Source organism: Anarrhichthys ocellatus, unplaced genomic scaffold, assembly GCF_004355925.1.
Source record: "Anarrhichthys ocellatus isolate YVR2014 unplaced genomic scaffold, GSC_Weel_1.0 scaffold48, whole genome shotgun sequence".
In the NCBI taxonomy this organism is placed as follows: Eukaryota; Metazoa; Chordata; class Actinopteri; order Perciformes; family Anarhichadidae; genus Anarrhichthys; species Anarrhichthys ocellatus.
The window spans coordinates 1,776,371-1,801,040 of record NW_022280078.1 but is presented as its reverse complement, the minus strand read 5'-3'; the positions used below and the strand labels follow the sequence as shown (position 1 = coordinate 1,801,040).

Genomic DNA, 24,670 nt, shown 5'->3' with positions numbered 1-24,670 from the left:
GTATTTTATTATACCCAGATGACAATAAAACATGTTTAACAGCCTGAAATGATTCGGAATTATACCGCAACTAAGAAAGTGTTTTTCCTTGCCTTGTATTTTGAGTTGACACAGTTCTAAATTTTGCAATTTGAATGCTAGATTACCTAAACACTTACATTCTACCGAAACAATGGCTGTTGAATGATAAACAGCAGTCTGTTATTGTTTTACCCTGCAGGCACTAAAACACACCCTGGAATCTGAACAACGGAAAGTTTTTTTTTTTTTTTATTTCACATTGTATTTTTGCTAGCAAAATGACAACTACATTACAGGTGTTCTTCCACTTAATTTGCACAGACTTTATACCAAAGGTTGTTCATCATATGGCAAGCTAATTGCACAAAGCCAGAAAAACGCACCAAAAACACAATTGAGTGACGTTAAGCTACTCTGCTAATTCCAAATCTGTTTGAGTGATTTCTATAGCAACTTTGGATACACTGAAATGTAAATGCTTGAAATGATTTGGCATTTTGGGGCCAAAAGAATTCAACAAAGAGCTGATGGCTCTAGAGGCGAATTTGATGATGAGAGGGCTGAGACTACAGTAAATGTGCTGTTAAACCAAACAATGAACACGACTAAGATGCTCCACAGAGCTGCAGAATAGGTTGACAAGGCATGTATCACATAAAGGCATTTAACTCAGTGTTGAAAATATATTGACTAATTGAGCATTATATTTACATCTTCTGCATCTGACATGCGAGAGTGGTACAGCCTGTGATAAAATGAAAAAATAAAACATTGTTGTCACATGGACAGTCAACTTTGTTCTGTTGTTTTTCCCTGCACTGCTTCTGTTGTTTGTCTCAGAGCTTAACAGGATGACTAATCAACTGGCCTGCACATCCTCCCTGTGATCCATAGTCATGGCAGCGCTGCACCATGTGTTTTCTATTGATTAAGAGACCATAGAGATACTGTAGAGCTGTAGAAAGGGATTGAGTTGTACTGATGTCATTGCCTGCATCGTGTTCAAGAAGAAAATAAGGCCCGATTATTTTACAGCATCTGGGTTTGAAGTCGACTGGCTCAGATATGTTTGCGTTGTGCCCGAGCATGGTGCTGCTGTCCCACATTTCCCCACTCTTCGTTCCCCGAGTGAGACACACACATATACCCAACAACAGCAAAAGTTAATGGACATACAATGTCACAGTGGGCGACTCCATGCCCCAGATACTAGTAGAGAACACTGGTTTTGTGCCATGAATGTTTGATCATTGTTCCGTTTTTGGTTTCTCATCTTCACTTTGTGTGATTCATTCCTAAATTAGCTGCAACATCTGACCTAAGATGTGACGAAATATAAAGTTTAAATGTTGAGCAAAGTCCATTAACAATAGAAATGAACTGACTTTGTCCCTCATCAGCCAGCCATCGTATTACTTTACATTTCTTTCCATCTTATTATTCCAATAGAATGGTAAATAGAAACCAGACCTTACAATCCAAATTCTCCGATCCAAAAATGAAAGCGATGAATCACTCCCCAGATTGAGTTCTCTTTCTTCTCTGGCCCCATTGCAGTTATAAAATGGCATTGGAATCGAGGTCAATCCGTCCGGTCAGTGGATGAATATATTTTCATATCTCTAATACCCTTTTGGTATTATGAGAATAAGGCCAAGCAGTGCACAAAATATAGATGCAGATTCATTTTTTAATCGCAAAATATAGTGGGAAGGTTACATTCATGTGGAACACAGTAACATACCATATAGGGTGGTATGTTCTTCAGCCAGTTCGGTTGCATTTCCAACAGTTTGGCCTTTATGGTGCACATGCAACAAAGAAAAATATTTGTCTTCGCTGAAATCTTTTCAAATCTTATTTTAAAAAGGAGTGCAAATGCTGAGGGAGCACATTTCAAACACATTTCTTTGCAGACATTTACATTACCCCCTGTACAAGTTGAAGGATATCTAAATAGTTATTCTGAGTATTGCATCATGCTGAAAATTATTTAGGAAATTTGCACAACATGTTTTTCAACTCGGAACAGATTATTTGGGGGTCTGGGCTGTCACTTTCAATTCACCACTAGCAGGAGGCCAATGTTTGATATTTAGTCTAATGAAGCAATGCATGCTCGTTATGCGGTAAATTGTAGCAAATTAATTATGTGATAAATTGCAATTTTCACTTTATTAAGGTACTGTAATTAATTACCTGTCAGTACTTCCAAACTTTAGGCAAATATTGAGTCATTTTAAATCCAATGTTGATTGTAAGAGATTACATTTAACAATTGTTTTTTTTAGTTAAAATGGCCTAAATCAAATAAAAAAAGATATGAACGATAATAAATCTCTACATAATCCTGGTCGCCAATGAATGATGTTCCAATAGGATGCACTGTATATACACAACATACAGAAACTTCTCAAAAAGGGTTGATAGCACATTTCTGCTTGCTGAATAGGAGTGAATTGAAAACAAAAAGTAACCCAAACCCTTCATTATACTTATACACATAGAATACCTCCAAGAGTTTACAATACACAGGATTATGTAGTTATATCGATATCGAAGTGCAATCTAATTTGGCACAGTTTGAGATATTAAGTGTTCACTCACTTCATTGTTCAATGTAAACACATAAACTACCCTATAGATCTAGTCACCTGCATACAACGGTGTCTATTTCCTAAAGAACTGAAGATAAGTAGAGGTAGTGCTGGGCGATAAAACATTAATGATATTTATCCCTTTATTTTTTACATGCATTAACTGTGTAAACCCCAACAAGTCAATCAAGTTTAACCAATGGAGCTCGCCAATTGCATTTAGGAAATTGTGTTTTATCATTTATTTTATTTCTGACCAAAAATACAAGACCTCCATGGTAATAACTGCATTAGTCATGCCCCAGCAGAGATCATGTCTAACATCAGTTAAATCCATTACCGAAATGGTTCATAATCAGAGGATTAGAAACAATAAAGTGCTCCAAAATAAAGTTTTGGCATTTACATGTCAGTTTAAAAAAGGTCCTGCTGAAGTTATGTTTTGATATTGATCTTTGATTTTCTGTACAGTAGAAATGAGATATGCATTTCAACTGAAAACAACCCTCAACTCTCAGCTGCATCTCAAGTTTTTCATTTTTAGCAGCTGTAATTCTTAATAAATATTTTGAATTACAGCTAAACAATATCAAGAGTTGGTTGTGACAATTCAATCGTTGCTTGCTCTGTTTAATAGTTGTAGTCTGTTTAATGTCAAATGCTTTTTGTTCTGCCAGCATACATTTGAATGTCATGGTTTGTGTCTGATAAATATCGTTATCGCATGATAAGGTAATTTTTTTTATTGTGATTATATCTTTAAAACATATCGCCCAGCACTAACTGGAGGTAAAACAATTAGCTTATCCTCGTGAAATCTCTTCTGTACTGAAGAGTGCAGTCCACCAAGACACTTCGTTTCTAGAGGGATTGCATGCATGGAGCTGGTGTAGACAAAGGAAACAGTCAAGCATATCGCCCCCATCCTTGCAGATTCACAGTATTCAGAGATGATGTCAAAGGGTTAACTAGTGATTTACAGTGTAGGTCCAGTTTGATGTCATCTGTGGTCTTCATCGGATTTGGTCAAACAGACCTCCGCTGACTTTGAGCATTTGCCCTGTTTAATATACCCTGGTACATCTTGGACCTGAGGAATCGTGGGTAAGAGTCTTTCTCCATGAGGCTGTAGACTTTAGCTTGGACTTCGTTGAGGCTGGTTGGGGACGGATCCCCCAGGCTCTGCTTGGTCTTTTCCCTGGTGGGGTAGTCAATGTTTACCTGACAGGATAATGAGAGCAAACATTTTTTTTTTAAAAAGTGAAGGTCCCCCACAATAAGTCATAGTCACAAATGCCATTAACTGTTCCGCAAACTCTACACTCTGCATTTTATTTTTGAAGGACTTTTTGTTTACTTTTACGCTTTTACCATCACACTCCCAACCGCAACCTCAGATCTACCGACGCCAACCTCCTTACCCCCCCTACTCTGTCCCAAGCATCGGACCTGGGGGACAGGGCCTTCTCCGTTGCTGCCCCCTCCCTCTGGAACTCCCTCCCCCAACACCTCAGACATTCTTCGTCACTCGCCACTTTCAAAACTGCACTTAAAACTCACCTATTCAAATCTGCTTTTAACCTCTAAAGTCAGTCATGTATGTTTTTCTCTTTCTTTTAATGTTTTTTTTTTTTTTTTTTCTTACTGTTATGTCGTATATTTTGTTATTATAAATGCTTCTATTGTTTCTGTTTTTAACATGTAAAGTGTCTTTGAGTGCCTTTTAAAGTGCTATATAAATAAAATGTATTATTATTATTATTACACCACCTGACCTTTACCAAGTAGTTTTATCTACCTGACCAAACCTTAACCAAGGCAGTTTCAGATCAGAAAACACGCATTTGGGGAGGTAATGACAAATTACCTATTGTGTGGTTTAGTTAAGGGGAGTCGTTGCTGTAATCCAGTCAGTAATCTAAAACAGGAAATGAAGCTAATGACCAAACTGAGGTGGGGCTATCCATCACGTTAGCCAATAAATGTACAAATGTTGCACAATTCATGATCAACGTTCTAACAATCAACGAATTAACCAAGAGACCGACTTTCATGAAAAAGGTGAAACGTTTAGATTAGTAGAGCAAAAGTACATTTACAGTTTGTGTGACATAACAGCAGTGTTTATGTGAAATGTAACCTTGGTCTCAATCTGATATCACAATAGTATATTGATCTAAAAAATGTTTGTAAAAGAAAAACACATTAAACAGCAGTCACACACACACACACACCTCTCTGGGCGCCTGAATATCAATGAACTCGTGAAAGATCTTGTTTGCTTTGGACACAAGCTTGGTTGAGCTTTTGATTTTTTTGTACTCCTCGCAAGCCATCCAAAACTCGATATTCTCGTCACTGAACTCTGACTTGAGAAATGTCCGGAAGGCAGCCAGGCCATCTGGAAAAGGAGAAATGAATGAGAAGGTAAGGGGAGGTGGTAAAAACAACAAAGGCACTTCACAAACATGATTGATATTGCAGCATAGCACCTATTTCTGTACAGCAGGATACTGGATGTTTTTTTTGTTCTTCTTCATCATAGAGTAGCTTGATCATGTCATAATACCCTTCACCCTAGGTTGATATTTTTCCAGTATGTACACACCCGTGTTCCCAGAAGCGGAAAACGTCTCTCATGACTAGAACACAAACAAAATTGGAACAAAATACTCCCACGAAGAGATCGCTTTTTTTTGCTGTCTCCAACAGTCAAGATAAGTGATCAATTAATGTGCTCCCCACTGATGATAACACAGAGGAAGGGCATGTTTTTCTATCGGCTCATGTCACACAGACATATTATTTCCACCCTTCTCCTTTCTGCTGTTTACCTAATAAAGCTAGGCAGAGCAGAGGGGATGGTCCATCCGTGCATATTCAAAAATATGACTTACATAGAAACACACACATTCTCATGAGTGTGTACACAACAACATGCAGGTTTACATGGACACGGGCATACACAAACACACACACACAGTGCTGCTGTATGTCCCCAAGTAACTGTGGTATCACAAGCAACAGGGAGTTTGCAAGCTTTTACAGTGTTCCCGCTTGTCTACTTGGACTTATTGGAAAGTGGATGAAAGGTTTTTCTCCCAAGTGACACACTTTGTGAAAAGCTTTCAGAGACCAAAGACCTCTGCTGAGAATACAAAATATGGGTAGGATCATCATAGATTACAGTTGGCATATTTCCTTTATGTCAATTTCAGTAGTTTGTGATAAAGTGGCCACATATTTAAAAGCATGCTATGTTTATAAATGTGGATTGAAACCCACAATTTGTAATTTTTGCACCAAAAATGTATTGATGAAATCAAACATCTTAACACATTTATTTGTTGAAAAATCTATATAGAATATTTCACCACTATTTACCTTATTTTAAGCTCAATGGCTGACCCTAAAGAAGATTAAGTGGTTAAAGATAATGGTTGGATGGACGGATGGATAAGCTGAAAGGTCCGAATGGACCGGACAGTTAATTAATCAACTTAAATTCACTAAACAGCTACGTAAAGCTAAGGGGAGCTGCAAAGATGCAGGTGATAATTCTGTCTAGCATCATCACTCAACCCGATCTCATGGGAAGGCAAATAAATAGCACAACATTTCCGCCGCCATTGATACACATCTTTGGCTTTTTGTGTGTCCTTAAACAACACGTCGTTACCGTGAAACGGTCATGGAAATATTTAGGCAACAAAACTACAGTGATGCAACAAGACCACTTAGTTGGGTTAAGAAACACATCATGGTTGGACCTAAAGTAAGTACATAAGCACATCACTAACGCACCTTTAAAAAATGAATAACACTTAGAACAAGTGACGAGGTTTACCGGTGTTCCAGAGTGCAGCATATTCACACAAATTAGTTTACCTTGCAGTCAGACTACATGGTGTACAAATAACAATGCGCAAAAGCAAGAAACAATGCGTTATTACATGCTAAATGACTCAAATATTTTTGTCATTCATACACCAATTGGTGAGACCGGGCTGCATTGCTACAATCAACTCGTTTCACATTGGCACATAGATTCGCATTGTCATTCGATAAGTTTTTTGTGTAAAATATTGATCATATCCGCTTTAAAGTCAAGTGTGTGAGTGCATTGACTTCCTCTTAATATATTTGCAAAGCCCGATCGTGCATTGTTCACAACTTTGTTTTTATGTTAGCAGTCTGCTTGACTGCTTCTGATGGTGCATTGCTATATTTGTTGACGCATTCATTGCACCAACTTTTAATGAGCAGAATAATATGAGACCACAAGCAGGATGTTTATGGTGCTGGGGAAAAACTCAGGCACCAAAAAAAAAACAAAAAAACTTCTAAAGTAGATTATGTGACACTAGAGTAGACCCACAAGCAGACACAAGACCAAGGTTATGTCCGTTTTTAGGTACCTTTCATTTGGAAAGGAGAGGGGCTGAGGGTTTGTTGCTTGGTACATTGAGGGATTAGACTGAGGCAGTTTGGATATATCTTCATAGAGCAAGGAAGACTGAGAGAGACAGAACAGGGTATTCTGAAGGCAGGCAGACTGAAACCAGAGTGCAGGTGAAGACTGAGTTGAGGCAAACCATGAATGTAAGCAGAGAATCTAGCTGAGAAAGTCTTAAATCAGAGCAGCAAGGGAACTTAGTGGACCGACAGGAGGCTGTCCAGAGACTCAAGCTTAAATACACCAGAGCAATTAGGAGCAGCTGGGAGTAATGTGGACAATGCACAGCAGCTGGGGCTGAGACAATCAGTTGAGACTCAAGCTGCACACTGGGACGAGAATGCAGTCAGGTGTAATTGGTAAACACTATCCCTCCTTTTGAATTAAATTAAGGCCGAGGTAAATATATATATATATAACCTATCAAGGGAACATTCAGTACTGTGGTCTTATTGCTTTGACAGTATGTGCGTTCGGTTACTTGTTGTATTTCACCTCTCTAATGTGTGTGGCCAATTGAAAAAGGAAAGGTGTGGCACGCTTTCTCCGCCTGGGGGGGGGGCAGCTCTATTCTTGGCTCTGTAACAAACAAACTTGTTGTGTCAGAACCTTGATCTGGACAAAACAGATAATTGTCATGTGAGTGCAGGTTGTTTACAGCTTTCTTTCAGTCCAGGGTGGCTGTCTCTAATCCCCTTGTCAGCAGTGTTTGATATGATCACTATAATCACTTTGATGACAGACCTGTGTGAAAAGTGGTTCATCCTAGTTTTGCAAGCTCAGACCAAAGCTTTGAAAGATAATTGCGATTGAGGACAAAACTAGGCAGTTTCTTTTCTGCTTAAGGACTGAAAATTGTTAAAAATCTAAAAAAATGGAAAAAGACACTGCAGGCATCACAAATACAAGTTTTAGTTTCAGCAGTCAGAAGTGATTACAGATGGGTTGTGAAAACAATACAATACACCCAAGAATTTTTTTTTATTAAAGAGACATCCATCAAAAGCAAAACTTCTGAGGATATAACATTGGGCTCTGGGAAAGTATTAGCCAAAATAATTATATCAATTAACTAAGAAAATAATAGGCTGATCGACCGATAATGAAAATAAGTTAGTTGCATCCCTAGCTTAACATGTTTCTTCTTCATGAAACATTTGCTAATAGTCAGATTAAATAATCGGCCAATTTTGTTCTTCTCACTGTGCGAATGTTAGTCAACCAGAATCATTCTCGATAGATTGAGGTTTATCATGGAGAAAGCGCTGAAGTTGTTGTAAAAAAGAAGCATGGCCCTTTAATAATCTAAATGGATATATATATATATATATATATATACAAAATAACTTTCCACTGGACAGATGATTATATAACAAAAAACAGACTAGGGCTGCGAGGTGGTGAATGTTGTATCCCCTGAGATATGGACTGTGGCTCAGGTCAAATAATAAAATAAAACAGTTTGATACAAAGTTTAAGCGAAAAGAAGAATAACAGATCAGACCAAGAAGAAGGAATCCAGGTGGAAGAGGAGGACAAGGGCCATCCAATCTGGTAACCCCAGATGAGAGACTTGCTGCAATAATTGGACAAACATCCAGAGTGGAATATGGCCAAGAAATGAGAGTGAAAGTGAGGACAACGGACTTTCCTCCAGAGGTAATTTATTTGATAAGTGTATTAGGGTTGTACCGAATAGTTTGAAGCTTCATTCTTGACATTCCGATCCTCAATCAACATTTGATGCTGCGCAGCTGCTTTTTTTGCATGTTTATTCATCGTGTAAATTCTTTAATTCTGCACAGTGTCAGATAATGATCAGACTACATTAATATTAGGAGTATTATGCTTTTTGTAGAATTAGATTTCAGTGGTGGCTGTGTTGTTTCCGACTAATGTGATCCAAACATTTGCTATTGTTCAAGAGCATTGTAATGTTTATTTGTGGAAAAAAAGATAGATGTGATCATTTCTAAATTTCGTAAACATATTTTATCTACATCTGTAACAAAACATGCACTCTTCCTGTGGGCTTGTCAAAAACGTTACACGGTTCCTTTTCAACATTAGACACTGATTTTCTCTACAAGTTCTCAAAATAAACTGGGATAGACTACAACCGACTTGGATCAACTTTGTCTAATCATAAGTCAGTACGGTAATTACAGCTCTAAACAATACATCAATGTACATATTGTTTGTTGTCTTGTCTTTATCTTTTATTATAGTGGCTTTTTCAGAGCAAATAGCGTTCTCTATCTGTTATTGTTTTCCTTATTTCTTGTGGCACCTATTGAGCCGTGGTTTCTGTCACTGTTATTGCAAAATAAACATTTGTTTTACAGTTTACTCCAACCATCTAACAACATAAAACAAGCCTAAGATGATTTGTTTTTACTTGTTCTCCAGAAAAGTACTATCAGAGTTTTTAATATCAATCATACAAAAATCAAAGCAGGAGGAAAGCTTCTTATTGTCTCCCTGCTTCCGAATGAATATTTGTCTTCTAATCCAAGTTTAAATTTCTTTCCTTTCCGGGGATCAGTAAAAGGCAAGGATGTTGATAGGCAAAGGTCGGTTTTCATATCACTCAAAGAGCAGCAAGAGTGTGTGCTGGAGTGCTTCTAGAGATTGAAAAGAAATCTCAAAAAGTGCACATGCTCTGAATCCACTTGTGTTTTCCCTTCATCTCTCAGACCAGATAATTCGATACCACTGATGTTGGGTTACGTAGCTTGTTAGCAGTTAAAAAAATAAATGCCCGTCCTGTTTGTGCTGATGGATTTGTGTGAGTGAGTCTGTGCTAGGTCCATGGGGAAGGTCAGAGACATGTGACTCATTCTGCGGGAAGGAGTCCTCACAACACAGACATGAGAGCCTTACATAAGACAGGCATGGAGGGGGGGAAATGGACTTGTGCTGTGCAAAAAAATAGACTTTCTATTTCGTAAACAGAAAAGCATTACTGCTACATTAAAGTGGCTTTAATTTTCTTCATCGTGAAAAATAGAACATGTCTACTTACATTTGTGAGACAGGAGATGATCAAACGATTCCGACCATCGAACAACTTCATCCGTTGATACTCTGACGGTGAAAAAGACAAAAGGACACTGCCTGAGTAAGAAGCTGATCAACCACTGTGCTTTCATGCATTTTGAACACAAGATGGTACTGTATGTATTATTGAAGGGCAGCAGAGTTTGATGTATGAAATATTCTCTACTCACAGGCCATCATGTAATTGAAATATCTGGTTCAATTTAGAGAATGATGAATGGAGGAAGGAGATGAGATAGAAGAACAATAGCTTCACATGTTAATGCTCTTTATGAAGTGATGGAACGCAGTCTCTTGGAGATTAGAGGGATGCATTAAGATTATTGCACCGCTCCATCTTTGGAACGTTAGGCTAAACATGAAGAACATTCTCGTCAACTTAAAATCTCAAAGTGACGTCTCTTAATAATGCCAGATTTCTCTATACAGTTTATGAAATTATTTTGTGTCCGAGAACATTGTCGGTTTACTTGGATTACTTGGATTGACAAATTAGGGAAAACACATTTTCTTGGAGGTACTTTAATTGACCACCCACATCCTATGCATAATATTACTTTGTAATATTTGCAAATCAAGGCATTATTAAATGCCACTGAGAGAAATGTTTCCCTATTGGCATTAGAGGGTAAAAAAAAAAAAAAAAAGTTAAATTGTATCACTCTAATCTTTAGTATAATGAACAACAAAAGGTTGAATTGCTCATTTATGTTGCTGGCTATCTTGGCTAACAGGACAGTACATTACATTGAACATCCCACTAAAATAACTAAATCTGAAACAAGACTTTCTTTGTCCTTCAAGAGTTTTAAAATGTTGAATGTAATTTCATAACGCCTCCAAATTTTGAAGGCCAAGTGTGAGGTCTAGAGAGTTATTTAACACAACAGAAGCTTTGAATTTCATTTGTTACAAAATTGTAGTCCCACAGAAGTAGGCGCAGGATTTGTTGGCAGACTCACTTCAGACACCTGGCAGTGGTTTCGTGGGCAGGAGGCAGGAACTCAGAGAAGTCACTGTAGGAGTCAGATTTGTTGGACAGGCAGCCTAGTCTGGTCTTCATGGTGCTGATCCTGCTGAAGAAAACACACAATACTTAAGCAAAGGAAAGGCAAGTTTATTTGTATAGCACATTTTAACAACAAGGCAATTCAAACTGCTTCACATAAAACCATTAAAAGCATCAAAACACAAGGCAAAAGAAAAGGAGATTTAAAAACTGATTGAAACCTTAAAAACAGTCATTAAAACACGAAAAAGCTAAAAAATAGAATTGCTGCAGTGCAGTTCAAGAAATAAAATGCAGAAATGCAGGAAATTGATTAATATCCTTGAATCTGGTTCAATTAAAGGCAGCAGCAAAGAAAAAAGTCTTCAATCTTCATCTTCTAGGGAAGAATTCACAATAGGATTGTGCTCAAAGCACCCGCAAAGGTAAAACGCACCCATAACTGCGCTGCTAAGCAAATAGCATCACATTTTTATGTTTTTAAATTAAGAAATACGTCTACATTTAGTGCAAATCTGCCCATTTCCATGGCCTCAATCCAAAAACAGTGCAATTCACAAAGATCAGCGCTACAGTTACAGTTAAATTATTAAGGACTTCAAAAAGTTGGTGGCATAGACTTTATATAAGTGGAAGTGGAGGTCATCACCATGGCGTCACCCAGTGGTTTGTGGACTACAGTTTTGTATGTGTGGAAGGAACAAAACAAAGTGGAAATATGATATTAAGACTCAGTGCTTGTAGTCAACAAATCACATAAAACTGTAAAATGCATTTTTATTGTAAGCTTAGCACCATCAAGAACACGCCATATTTGAACTGTTGCCAGGGTGGCTAATCATATGTTTATGCTTCATGTAGTTGGGCTGCCCCTTTTAGATATTCAGCCTATGCATAAGTTCTACAATGTTGTTAGGAGACCTGGTGAATCAACTGATATAAGATGCAGAGAGATAAGGCCAACTGACAGGACTGGACTGGAGGTAGACAACAGGTGCAACTCCATATATGCAAGAAGCTGAATCATTATGCCTCAATCGGCAGGGAGCTTCAAACATCCCTGATATCCAAATTCCCAAACTGGTAAGGTTTCTTATTTAAGTGTTGTTTGCAGAGTTAAAGAAAACCTCCTACGCAACAATTCATGACTGCAACTGAGTTCTAGGGGCAGCACTGTCTCTGATAGTCTCACCAACATATCCAGTTTGCATGAGCTTAAAATATGTTCTGCAGCTCTGTGCTTGCCGTATTTTTCTTTTACAGACGACGTAGACTTCACCTATCAAAGTTATCGTTGTGATAGAAGACTGCCCACCACCCTCTAGAATTATTATTAATAATAATGATTAGAGTAAATTATTCATTTTTTTGGCTTTGGAAAATACATGACATTTTTAATAATAGTCACTAAGATGGCCCTTAATTGTGATCATTCTTTTTTTTCAATTCACTACACTCAACAAGAATTGAATGCACTGAAATGAACCATATCCCCCCCATCACAATCTGTCCCATTTTATTAGTACACTGCTGCTGCCATGTACTATCCGTCAATGTTCTCCCTCCGGGACACATTGGTCTCTCCAGATGGGGCACGGTTGTAAAGATGCTCCGTCAAAGGCAAAACATTTGTGAAAAAGTAGGTTTATTTCACAGGAAACATTAATGATAACCATCTAAAGGACATGACATTCAGGCAAAATCATCCAAGCTAGAATGTAAAGGGCCATGACACGAGGAAAGACAACGATATAACAAATGAATGAATGAATGAATTCTGCTTCACCCCCTTTCTGATGTCATTAGGGGTTTTGTCCCTTGACTCCCACTGTGAAATGTAAATGCTGCATGAGTGAAAAATAAAAAATTAAAATGTTGAACCCTTTCTAACAAGAAAAAGAAGTATTCCAAACTTTTTCGGAAAAATCCTGCAAGATTATATTTGTGATTAAATAATATGAAAACAATAAAGTCGCCATTGGATTTATGAGCCGGACTATATTTGAATTTGTTTTGATTAAACATACAAGATATAAGGTGTTAATTAGATGTGTTTCATACCTTGGTTCAGCTACACATTTAGAAGTGTTTCAATCTTCTCATATAACTCTCATAAGCATTTTCCCCTCAGTGTCAAACTATTCCTTTAATAGAGCATTAAGAGCTTATATTGCATATATACATATATATAACCTCTGCTTAATCATCTCATTGAGATCAAGATCTCTTCTGGGACATGAATACAGCAGAGAAACATAGCTAGACAAAACAAAAAAATTACCAGATGAACATAACATACAAAGAACCCAGGCAGACATAACAAAAGCACACACAGCATCAGTGACGATCCACCTAAATATATTTAACATTACACGTTTTATCGGCCAGTGGAATGACACATTTCATTTTTTAAATCCTCTCCAACTCATTCCATTTATGGGGCTCAAAGTAGTGGACGGCAGTCTTCCCGTGTTCAGTGTTTACCCGAGGGGTATCTTAGGTTTTGTGATGGATCTGTTTTGTAAAAGTTTCCGGAGAACTCCAATAGACTGACGGGCTTAACTAAAACAACATGTATCTGTTTTCATAGTATTTGTCTATTCACTCTAAGTGTTCCTCTAGTATTCCTGTCTCTTAGATGGTGTCATTGCAGTAGGAGAACTGGAACAGTGGGTTGTTTTGATGCTTGAACATTCAATTGGGAACATTGCCTTAAATGTACTGTTCATTAGTCACCTGAAAGCCATTTGCTTGAATTAATGGACTCTATCCACCACATTAATGCCAAGGCTCTTTAAATTGTCTCTTTGTGTGCTCATCTTCCTCAGACAATTTGTTGCAAGTGTGTTTGTGTGTGAGAGAGACAGCATGTGTGCATTTGTGTTTTGGTTGGACTAATATCCTGATTCTGTTATTGCTTTTAAATGAAAATTGGATGGCTGTCTGCTTTCATTATGTGTGAGCACTAGAGGGGTAAATATAACAGTTTGCATATGAGTTTAAAAAAACAACAAAAACAAAACATACCTGACACACTCTGACACACACTCTGACACACACTCTCCAGTGAGGAGGGAGCATTTGTTTGGGTTTTAGTGGAGAGTTGTTTACATGCTCTTTCTGAAGTTTTTCCAACCGATCAAGAATAAAATCAAGTAACACACTGAAGTGTTCGCAGCGTGTGCCCCAGAAACAGCCATGTTATGTATAAAACAGATCCACTGGACTGGAAGAGTTGTTTGCGTGTCATCTGTGTGAGTCATAATCTCAAGGTACACTTCATTTGCTAATGTAGAGTTATTTTCAGAGAGGATTAATACAAATTATAATGAAGCAGGCCATGTATTGACTATGCGTTTGAAGTTCACCAGTGAGGGTTGAGTTTTACATCAGATTTCCCCGCAGACTTGTGGAAGGTTATACAAAATTGCTGTTCAGATGACTTTATTATACAATGATGGCAGGAATTCCAACACCTCTAACATTTACACCAATACTAATTTGGGATATATCGCTGTTCTGAAAGCACTCAGGGAGGCTAAACAATATAAAGTTAAGGATGAAAAGCACAATGAAGGTCATAGAATCACACAATGCGAAGGGCTATTCCTCTGAAGAGCATACATGTGCTCATGAAACACACGGCACCCATAACATTGTGTAACATACTGTATGTAAGTGAAATATTTGTGTAAGGCTTGAACAGGTCACCAAACCACTCAAATGAATTGGAGACATCCTCTGGGGAACATGCAGCTTATGCAATTTTTTTAACAGTTGTTGGACACACTCGGTAAAGTTAGTTTTAGGAACTTTAATTTCGTGTTGATTTTGGTGGACCCTGTTGACAAAAGCGGTCGTGTTTCCGAGCACCAGATTCCCTTTTGAAAACTTCAAATTTTACTGCAGCAGGGTCTGGGCTAGAGGCAACGCTGGAGTCTGAGCTGAAGGCCTTTCATGGTGAACCTGCATGATTGTTTCAGGATACGGCAGAATCCGACCCGGTAGCACGGATGAACAGCATGAAGAACAACTAGATAACAATAGCCAATCTTCTTGCTGATGGTCTCGTTTCCTCATGTAGGTCATGTTGAGGCATCAATGTTGAATCAAGACAGTTTCATAACCAGTTAAAAGTTTCCCGTAACAAAACCATCTCACTACAAGGTCAATTTAGTAGCTCTTCTGGAGCTTTTGAACTTATCATGCAAGCTTTGCCAGCTAATGACAAGTGAGCAAAAGCTCCAGAGAAGAAACTAAATGGATCTTGTGGTTAGATTTTATTTCAATTATATCAATTAAGATGTATCTTCTGAGGACCATGAATAATAGAATCACATGCCTTGTTACTTGTCTTGCTCTTTTTCATGGCTTCATCTGAGTCAAATTCGACCACTGAGTCATGCTTATTAAGCTCCTCGTCCTTCTAGCTGTGCACTGCCGTTCATGGATTGCATAATTGAATAGAGCCATGATAGGTACAAATTTGGGATATTATTTCATGCAAGTTTTCTATGCATCAGTACACTGCAATTAATGCTTTGAATTTCATATAAAACATTTGGCCTTGAATCCTTGAGTGGCATGGACAAATGGGAACACAAATATTAAAAACTGGCGCATTGTACAGCAGCTTTAGTACATTAATATTGGAAGAGGGAACCAGGCTTCAATAATTTATTTAGGTTGAATTCGTATGCATGTCAGCATGTGCCTTTTTAGAGCAGACAAAGGTCATCAAGTGAAGTTGATGAGGGAAGACGTGAACATATTGATTAATCCATTTGGCGTGTGCCAAACTGTAAATAACATGATACCAGACCTCCCCCCCCCCCCCTCCTGATATTCCTTCTCTCCTTGTCTCTCTTGACAAATCTGTATCTCGCTGACTGTTGTGAGCTAGATTCTTCGTCTGCAGTATGGTGCAGACACGTGCTGCCACTGAGCTATTTATAAAATCCCTGACAAATCCATGTAGTCAGGAGGAAGCAGTGCATGTTCTATTCAGCCATGCAGCAGGGCCGGCTCCTGGAGGAAAGATGCTAAAAACAGCAACGGCACTTTAATGTTTCAGATTTACACAAGTGCGCCTCATGCATCTAAAAGTGCAAGCAACATCCGCTAGACCTCTGATGTCTGATATCCCTGTTGGGGTTGGTGGATTAGGAAGTAAAAATCTAGATCAGGGAAATTGTGTCCGAGTGTGTGCGTATGAACATCTTCTTTGATGTTACCTAACTTGGTGCAATGCAGGTTTTCAGATTTCTCTCTGTTTCCTCATTTCTGTATGCAGACACCCAGCAGTTCTATGGCTACGTGTTAATTGACATGCTGCAAAGTGATTATGAAACGGGGTTTGCATGATGAGATTAGATTCATGTACACAGAGCGAATTCAAATGAATATGCTATGCATTATCTTCTGCTGAGAAATGGCAGCAAACGTGCACAGTATTGATTAATAGACTCTACTGTAATATACTCAGCATGATGACGTGTGCATGAATGCTCAAGTGCACATATTTGCATTGACGTTAACGTTGATGTTAGAGGCCACGTGTGTCTCGTGTCATCTCTCCAGTTAGAGGAAGAGCGTCTTAAGGACAGGTCACACCTCACATTCCTGCTGAGTGCAGCTTAAAATAGCAGCTCGCTGAATTCTTGGACACTTTAGGTTGCGCCCAATTATAGCAGATCATGTTTTTGTCCTAAGTCTTCTTCTGATACTGTGGTTACTACTACTAATACTCACGCTAACTAAAGTGTCACCAACTAAATTAATAGTAATAATAATATATAAAACAATTCACAACTGTTTGTAAATGTCTGTCTTCCGCCATAAAGCCTGTCCTGCTTTCCCACAGCCTCATTTATTGGGAGCTGTCTCTCACATATTCATTAATTGATTCTAATTCATGAACTTGTTAATTCAGTCACTCACTCACTGTCAGAGTCTCTGCCCCCTCCACTTCTACACAAACATTAAAACAGGATCATTTGCTTGTCTCATCTCTGCAGAACCACTGAGCTGTGACGGTGTGCTTTGCTTCTTTGTCTCCTCTGTGACTTTCTTGTGCTGATTCTTTTCAAGACAACACCGGCTTTGCTGCTTGCTCTCGCTTCCGCTTATATTCTCGTTTTTCTCTCGTGAGAAACTTTGAGCAGCGCCTCCTGTAAACGCATAATTGACTTTAACTGTAATTACTTAAACATATAAATAGCCGATTGACATATTTCAACATTTTTATGACAGTCCAGTACAACTTGAGCGTGGCCTACCAAGCACAAGCCTTTAGCACATAGATGCCCCCCTTCTCCACAGACGACTACCGCACACTTTTACAGAAGATTGCAGGGCTGGAAACTAATATTCATTGGTAAGAAGTGAACGTGGCCATGACTAGACTATGTAACGATCCCACTTGGCTCCAAAAACAACTACCTCGTAGCCGTGTGCTAGCAGCTCTTGTCCACTGTTTTGAGTCAACTGTAAAGTGATAACTATTAAGAGTTAGTGCTTAACTTCAATCAGCAATGTTAAAAACCTCAGAAATCTAGGTGTACTGTAGTCACGGACTCAAACCCTAATTTGAACAGCCTCATTTAAACACATAGAAAGTCAGCCAACTATCATCTTAATAATATAATAATACAATTTAAATGATTTATGTCTCAGCAGGATTTGCAAAAACTTCACATCACTCCAGTTCTGAGGTCTCGACACTGTCCTCCTGTTTGTCAAATAATTGATTTAAAAATACTACTGTTGGTTATTAAAGCACAGAGTGGTTTATGGACAAAGTACATTCACAAGCGTCTCCCAGAAAACTGCAGGACTTCAAATCAAGGCTCAAGACTTTTCGGTTTCCCTTTTATTAAATCATTTCTTGCACTGTAACTTTTTATTCTTATTCTTATTCTTATGTCTTGTTTTATATTCTCTTGAATATAATAACTATTTTCAATTGTATTTATGTCTTTTTTGGTGTCCTTTTTTGTCTTTGCATTTTGATGTTTAAGTAATCATCGGCCGTTGTGGACACACCTAGCTGAGATCTGCGCGCTACTGAGTGCTCTTCTATTTTCATTATGTGATTTTCATTGTGCTTCAAATTGAATCATTCATTATCTTTTTGATGTTAAATATGAATGATTTAGTTGCCACCACTGATGGCTCATATGTACTTGTGATGAATTAATAAACAGGTGCCGTATATAGCCACAGCTAACAGTCACATATACGGCTGATCTGACATTGTTGGAGAATCTTGCCGCCGTGGCACAATGGTTAGGCCTATAATTACACTTTTCATTGACAGATAGAGCAAGTGGTTCAGCGGGTAGAAGTATTAATATGGAAACAGATGATTAAGATCGTGTCTGCATGAAGAGATTTATAAAACAGAATATATTTTTGATGCAAACAACACGCATGCTTCACATATTTCCTTGTGTTTTATTCATTAGTTTGATACATCTGGCTCCTGTTATCCTCAAAAAATTAAAAAAGGTGACAGTTCAAAAATAATTTTGCAATCCACTATTGTTTTTCCCATTTAGTATTTACTAGGTTTCAATATTCAATAATTATGCTCATTTCAAAAACTATTTCAAACAAAATTCTTTAAGTGCATGTGAGTATGCCCCAATAGCTTGCTCATGACCGCACCTCTGCACTTTACGCTCGTCGCAAGTGTAGTGCCAAGCCTCCGGTTCCCCCTCAGGTATAAACTCTGTTAGCTCTGTCAGCACTGTTGCTGGTGTTTGCACTGTTAGCGCTGTTAGCACCGTTAGCTACAAAGCTGCCGGGTCAGCCATTATATGAGTCATTTAGAGGCAATAAATATGCTTTAAATTTTGCGTTTAGCACCTTTTAAAACTTAAGACTAGTGAATGATGTTCTTTACTATTTGTCATGTTCCATAAATCTCTGGGGCCTCTCACTCCTGTAAGGTCTCCTATTATGACACCTGAGTACATTTCTCACAACAGCCTGATAGGTCAATCTGGGATAGAGCTACCCAGGGGCTTTTCAGCACATAACACCCTGATACCATTTTCATCAACGGAGAGGTACACCCATGTACGGTTAGATTAATGTCACCCCCCCCCCGCCACGCAGGCCCTCCTCTATCTATTTTTTTTTCAACTTAATCTGTGTCCAGTTCACAAACCTCAGCAGCTTAAAATTTAATCTCAGAAAGAATAGAACTGCACTGTGCAAGCCTGCAATTTTGTTTGGCAAGCTGAAAAAGATTGGCCATCTGCTCAACAAATAATACAATGTTCATAATTGTATCTTCTTTCCACCTGCATGTGTTCTGCAGTTGCCACTTTTTTGTTTCAGAATTGTGCAGACAAACATGTGCATGCTTTTGTTACATTGCTACATGTTTTTTTGCCCATCCATCCACCTATACTTTTATTTTCTATATGCTTATTACATTCACAGGCAAATTTCTTCATGGTAATAGTTTGAAATTTCACATAGAAGTTAAATGAAAATTGCACCTGAATATATGAGTGCTGATGATAAAGAATGGAGCTACGTGACCAAATTCAGAATATATAATATTTTTATTTTTACTTAGATTATACCATATATGCTAATTTATGATTTCCATTTACATCCTAGACTAAAAAGAAATGTCGTCTTTTGTGCTCCGTTTCGATAGGCTGGGGAGCTTGCTTTTATCCTGGATGTGAAGAGCCTCGTAGCAATATGTAAGCATCTGGTTTGGGAGCAGCCAGCGAGTAGAAACTGTTGCAGTGTGAGCTTTGTCAGGTGCATATATGGTGCAGTCCATTGGGAAAACATTGGAGGACTATTTGGGACACATCGTGATTTAATCGTTCTTGATAAACAAGTGACTGGTTTCTGCTCGTGAAGATTACATGAGCTTTCATTCATAAACGACTATCATCCCTCTAATTGCAACTTATCTATTGTTACAGGAGGGTTGGTTAAAATATTTCAGTTCCTTGACCAGGTAGATGTTTCACCAAATTGTGATTAGTGTTGCACAGAAAATATCTTTGGAGCAATGCTGCTTAGTTAACCAGATTTGCTAGCTCGCTAATCAGTCTGATGGAGCTTGACACTACCCAAATCATTAGCGTCATGACCGGCCAGTGGATGAGTGCATTAGCACTGGTCAGACATGTAATTAGCAATATTTCACAGAGTGAAATTAGCATTCATTTGGAGATATTTTTCTGCTGATGTGTAAGTTCAAATATTCACTCTCCTTTTAGTTCTGTTTGTCTCTACAAATTCCTCAGCGGCTAAATCGTCGACCATGTTTACCAGCCAATCTCAAACTTTGTTTGTCTGCTGTTTGTTGCTGGGCAGGCTGCATACGGTCGTATTCTAAGAGTTTCTTTGACTGAAAACAGCTGTCTGTAGAAACAAGGTTGGTGAGAAGTAAGAGTGAGCCATACAGTAAATGTGCTGCAAAACCAAAAGGTCAGGTAGGTTTGTCACCAGGAGCCACGTCTTTCACATGAATCAGTCATTTGAGCCATTGTTAATTAAAAAAACATTGATTCATTGTTGCTTCAACTTCCAGGTGCGTTAATTGAATAAAATCAACTAAAATAAATAGCAAGATGATCAGCTTTCATCCAGCAAAGTATGTTTAGAAAGCCAACCAGCTCTTTACAGCTACTGTCCTAATATGGCATGCCTCTTGAAATATTTATATTCTGTAATAAAAACCTCTTTTGCATATTTGACACAAATCTCAAAACTGACCTCTAGCCACTCTCACTCACCTTAGAGGTAAAGGGAGGGTGAAAACGACTTCCCAATCTTTGGCCGAATATCTGATAAAGAGCTACGTCGGATTATATTCAAATAAATCTGCCCGGTACTGGCTGGACAGGACTATTAAAAGCACATGTGTGACACTGGTGTTCAGGATGATAAGGGCGCACCACTGACTTGCATTAGCTTCTGGAGAACATTTTGCTTGGTTGATAAAAAAGTTAGAGCCTGTCATCTACTGTAGGCTGTATCCCAAGATGATGGGATGTGACTGGGTTTGAATGGGCTTTATATGGTCCTGCTGCATTTGATGAGGAGAATGAGCTATAACCATACACTGCAGTCTGGAGGAGAACGACAAAGAACAGTGATGGAGTTATATGAAGCCACAGTAAGCCTGAAAGTTATTCACTAGCACATCCTACCATTCACATTTTCCACCATGTGTAACAAACCCTGTTATGCAGGTGTACTTAATACTTAAGTGTTTGTTTTTTCAATCTGGACATGTGCTTTGTTCTATTTAGATTTAACGGCTCAGTGCTACAGTCTGAGCGCATGTCTTCGCTCATCCTGCCTTTAACCACTTGTGTAATCAGTTTGTTCCAGGCTATTTGTTTTGCATTGCAGACACTGAAAGCATTTCTCTTAATAAGCAGGATGTGAAAATGTGTTTCCTAGTATGCATGTAAGCATAAGCTGACTTGTACCGTTGAGCTACAGATGTGCACTTGATCACTTGCTTCAATCGCCACATGTGGTGACAAAACTAACGCAACCTATAACAGTTGATTTAGAATTATTTATTTTTCTGTTTTTTCTGCTGCCACCTAAATACAATGACTGGGATTTAGTTTATGGTGCTCACATCATAAAAAACTTAAATAAAGAAAACAGCAAGTTGTTTTTCCAGAATCAGTGTTCATGTTACTCTGGATAATCTACAGACTTGGCTGTCAACAGTTTTCATTGGATCTACTTTCTACCAAACAAAAGATCCCAGCATTTCTTAGATTGAAGAAATTACATTGACCTTCATTTTATTTGCAAGAAGGCTATAAGACCTGATGCGCCGGATTGCTTTGCTAACAGAACCATTTGAGAGGCCGTCATTGGCAACTGTTGGAAAAGGCAAGAACTTCCAAAAGATAATTGGCAGAACAATCTGTCAAACGCTTTCCGAAGCCAGTCGAGAGACGAGCAAAAATACGTTTTCCATCGAGAAAAGTCTTCAGTGGCCATCTTTGCCCTTCTTTCAATGGAGAAATACTCTCCAGTTCTGATAAAACCGTTGCAGTATCTACGCCACCATTATTTAACAAACAGTCACCTCTCCGTATCGTGTCACACACACCTGAACCACACCCGTAGCCGACACAAGCTCCTCACAGGAAGCTTATTGGTCTCATTACTTGAAGTCTGACAAAATAGATTTTTGTGTGATCTTCTGTCATCGTGAGAATCCAGCTGCCGTACAAGTTATTGAAGGCTAGGCCTATATTTTAAAACCTGGTCCAACTTAGATTTCTAGGAATTTAGTTCATAAACATAAGGAGAGAGATCGTGTGAATGGCATTTCATTGTTATGTTTAGGGAAATAAAAGCAATTGGTTTAGATATGACTAGACATTTTGGGGGAAAAGCACATTTGCTTATTCAAGAATTGTCGAGAAGATCGATACGACTCTCATGTTTTGTTCGGTACAAATGAAGTGATCACCTAGATTAGCACAAAGCAGGGTTGAACAGCCACCCTGACTATGTGCTGAAGGTACATAGTACCTCTAATGCTCACAAATGAACAAGATATAACAAGTGCCCTGGTCAATGACATACAAAGGTAGGGTAAGTAGGGGTAGAAGAGTTTAAAATTCAAAAATCTAAATGTTATGGACGGGTTTGGATACACCTCACCTTGAGGTGGCACTTGCGTGGGCTTCAAAGCCCTCCTCCATCTTTGATAGCTCTGATGAGTGACATTTACTGGACTGAAAAGCCCTCAGAGCTTTTTGCATCAAGGGAGGGAAGGTGGGAAGGTGGGAAGTGATTTTCAGTATTGCTCACAGGAAATGTTACTAAAAGCATGCGTGAATAAGCAATCATGTTGCCAGAAATGTGAACATGCAGCCAAACAGAATGAACACAAGCATGCATTGAATTAGCTGGAAAATAGGCAATAGGACACTCTTGTATGGAGCTTGCATTTCTCTCCTCCAATAGTTTGACTGTTTGCACTGCTCCACATATATGTTGAATCAGTTCATCAACAGGGTTTTTACTGATGTAACTATAAGCTATTCAAAGCAGCAGATAATAATCAGCCTGGTGAAGCACTTAGAATAACAAAGACCCACCTAATGTCTAGAGCTCTTTGTCCACAGCAGAATTACATAACACTTTGTCATCCAAAAAATTAATATGGATCCTTTACCTTGAGCCTGCTGTGTGCGAGAGACGCTGGACTCTTTCTCCCCTTCTTATATATCACTGCCTATCGCCAACGTGTGTTTTGGCAGAACGCAGCCTCCGTCTAGCCAATGCTGGTGTGTATTTGTATGAATCTGTAGAGCTGAAGATATCTAGTGTTTCTGATGCCAGCAAGTGGGAACTACACGCGGCATGCTCATTGGTGTGAAATCGCGGGGGGGAGAGAGGAGCCGATACGGATAGAGGGAGAGGCAGAGGGGGTGGAATAAGAGAGAGATGGAGGGGGAAGAGAGCTTTGTTTGCACGGGGAAATCTCCAAGGACAACCTGAACACATCTGTGAAGTGGAGAAGTGCTGTTCAGTGATGTTGTGGTTGAAGAGATGTAAATGTGTAGTGCAGCAGGGATGCTGGGGGTGCTATGTCAAAACCTCAACAGAAAACTAGAATAAATAGAATGCATTTGTTTTCATTTCGTGCTGAATGAATGCTCTGCATTTAATGGATCCAGCTTCTGAAATGTGATGATTTTAAATTGGGGTTGTTTTTTCGTTTTTTTTTAACCCTTAAATGGACAAAATAAGCTATTTGAAGATGCTAATGTTACATTGCATTTTTTAATTAATTGTTGGAGCATGTGACAGAAAGAGACAAAGGGAGAAATAGTGGATACGGTTTAAGACTAGAAAGGAGAGTTCATTATTAGGCGAGACTAAGTATTCCACAGATGATTTATAGTAAATGATGGATTTCGCTCACTAAGCACAGACCACAGCAGGTTCACTACCATGCCATGTGCATCTGTGTACATGTTAATTAACACAGCATATACAGTGCACACATGTAAACTAGCACTCAGAAGGTGCCATGGGAATAATAACATGAACGTTCTTTCTGGTAGCAACAGCAAGCAAATAATTTCTCTCACAGTATCTCTCTTTAGTAAATATTGCATATCCACAAACACACGCAAAGCACACAGGAATTGCGATTGCACCTTTATGCATATAAAATCATATTGAAGATGAAGTAAGTGCATAGAAAATAAAGAGGGAGTGCAGAACAGTTATCTTGCAATCTTGAGAGGAAGATATAATCTGCAAGGAGCTGAGAGTGTGGAGGAGGCAGCCTGGCAGAGGACATATAATTCCTGCTACTGAATAGACAACCAAGTGTTACATAAAATCACTCACACACAAACACGCACGCTCACACACAGAACCATGCAAAAACACTGCCTACACACACACATGTTCCATGTCTCTATCCTTCTTTCTCTCTTTCCTCAATTTCAGACACTTACAAACACATCATTCTATCGTGTCAAGAATTCAGGG

General features: G+C 38.6%; 1 protein-coding gene across 3 annotated transcripts; it reads right to left on the bottom strand.

Moving 5' to 3' along the window:
- Positions 1-1,691: 1,691 nt before the first annotated feature.
- On the bottom strand, positions 1,692-23,561 carry LOC116395665 (regulator of G-protein signaling 8-like). Of its 3 annotated transcripts, XM_031869721.1 has the most exons (6): positions 23,340-23,561; positions 22,823-22,913; positions 11,097-11,207; positions 10,100-10,161; positions 4,853-5,019; positions 1,692-3,839 (listed from the first exon to the last, which is right to left on the bottom strand). In XM_031869721.1, exons 2-6 carry the CDS (start codon positions 22,861-22,863, stop codon positions 3,645-3,647), a joined length of 576 nt encoding a protein of 191 aa, XP_031725581.1. In that variant the 5' UTR covers positions 22,864-22,913; positions 23,340-23,561; the 3' UTR covers positions 1,692-3,644. The 3 variants fall into 3 exon arrangements, with proteins under 3 accessions (XP_031725581.1, XP_031725583.1, XP_031725582.1); XM_031869723.1 differs by lacking the exon at positions 22,823-22,913 and having other exon boundaries at positions 11,097-11,210; XM_031869722.1 differs by lacking the exon at positions 22,823-22,913 and having other exon boundaries at positions 23,340-23,560.
- Positions 23,562-24,670: the final 1,109 nt, after the last annotated feature.

Excerpts from the sequence above, each read along its gene's own strand:
- LOC116395665 (XM_031869721.1), bottom strand. The coding sequence starts at position 22,863 with ATGGAGGAGGGCTTTGAAGCCCACGCAAGTGCCACCTCAAG. Across the intron at positions 11,208-22,822 it reads CACGCAAGTGCCACCTCAAG|GATCAGCACCATGAAGACCA; the intron begins GTGAGGTGTATC and ends TTTCTTCAGCAG. Across the intron at positions 3,840-4,852 it reads ATATTCAGGCGCCCAGAGAG|GTAAACATTGACTACCCCAC; the intron begins GTGTGTGTGTGT and ends TTATCCTGTCAG.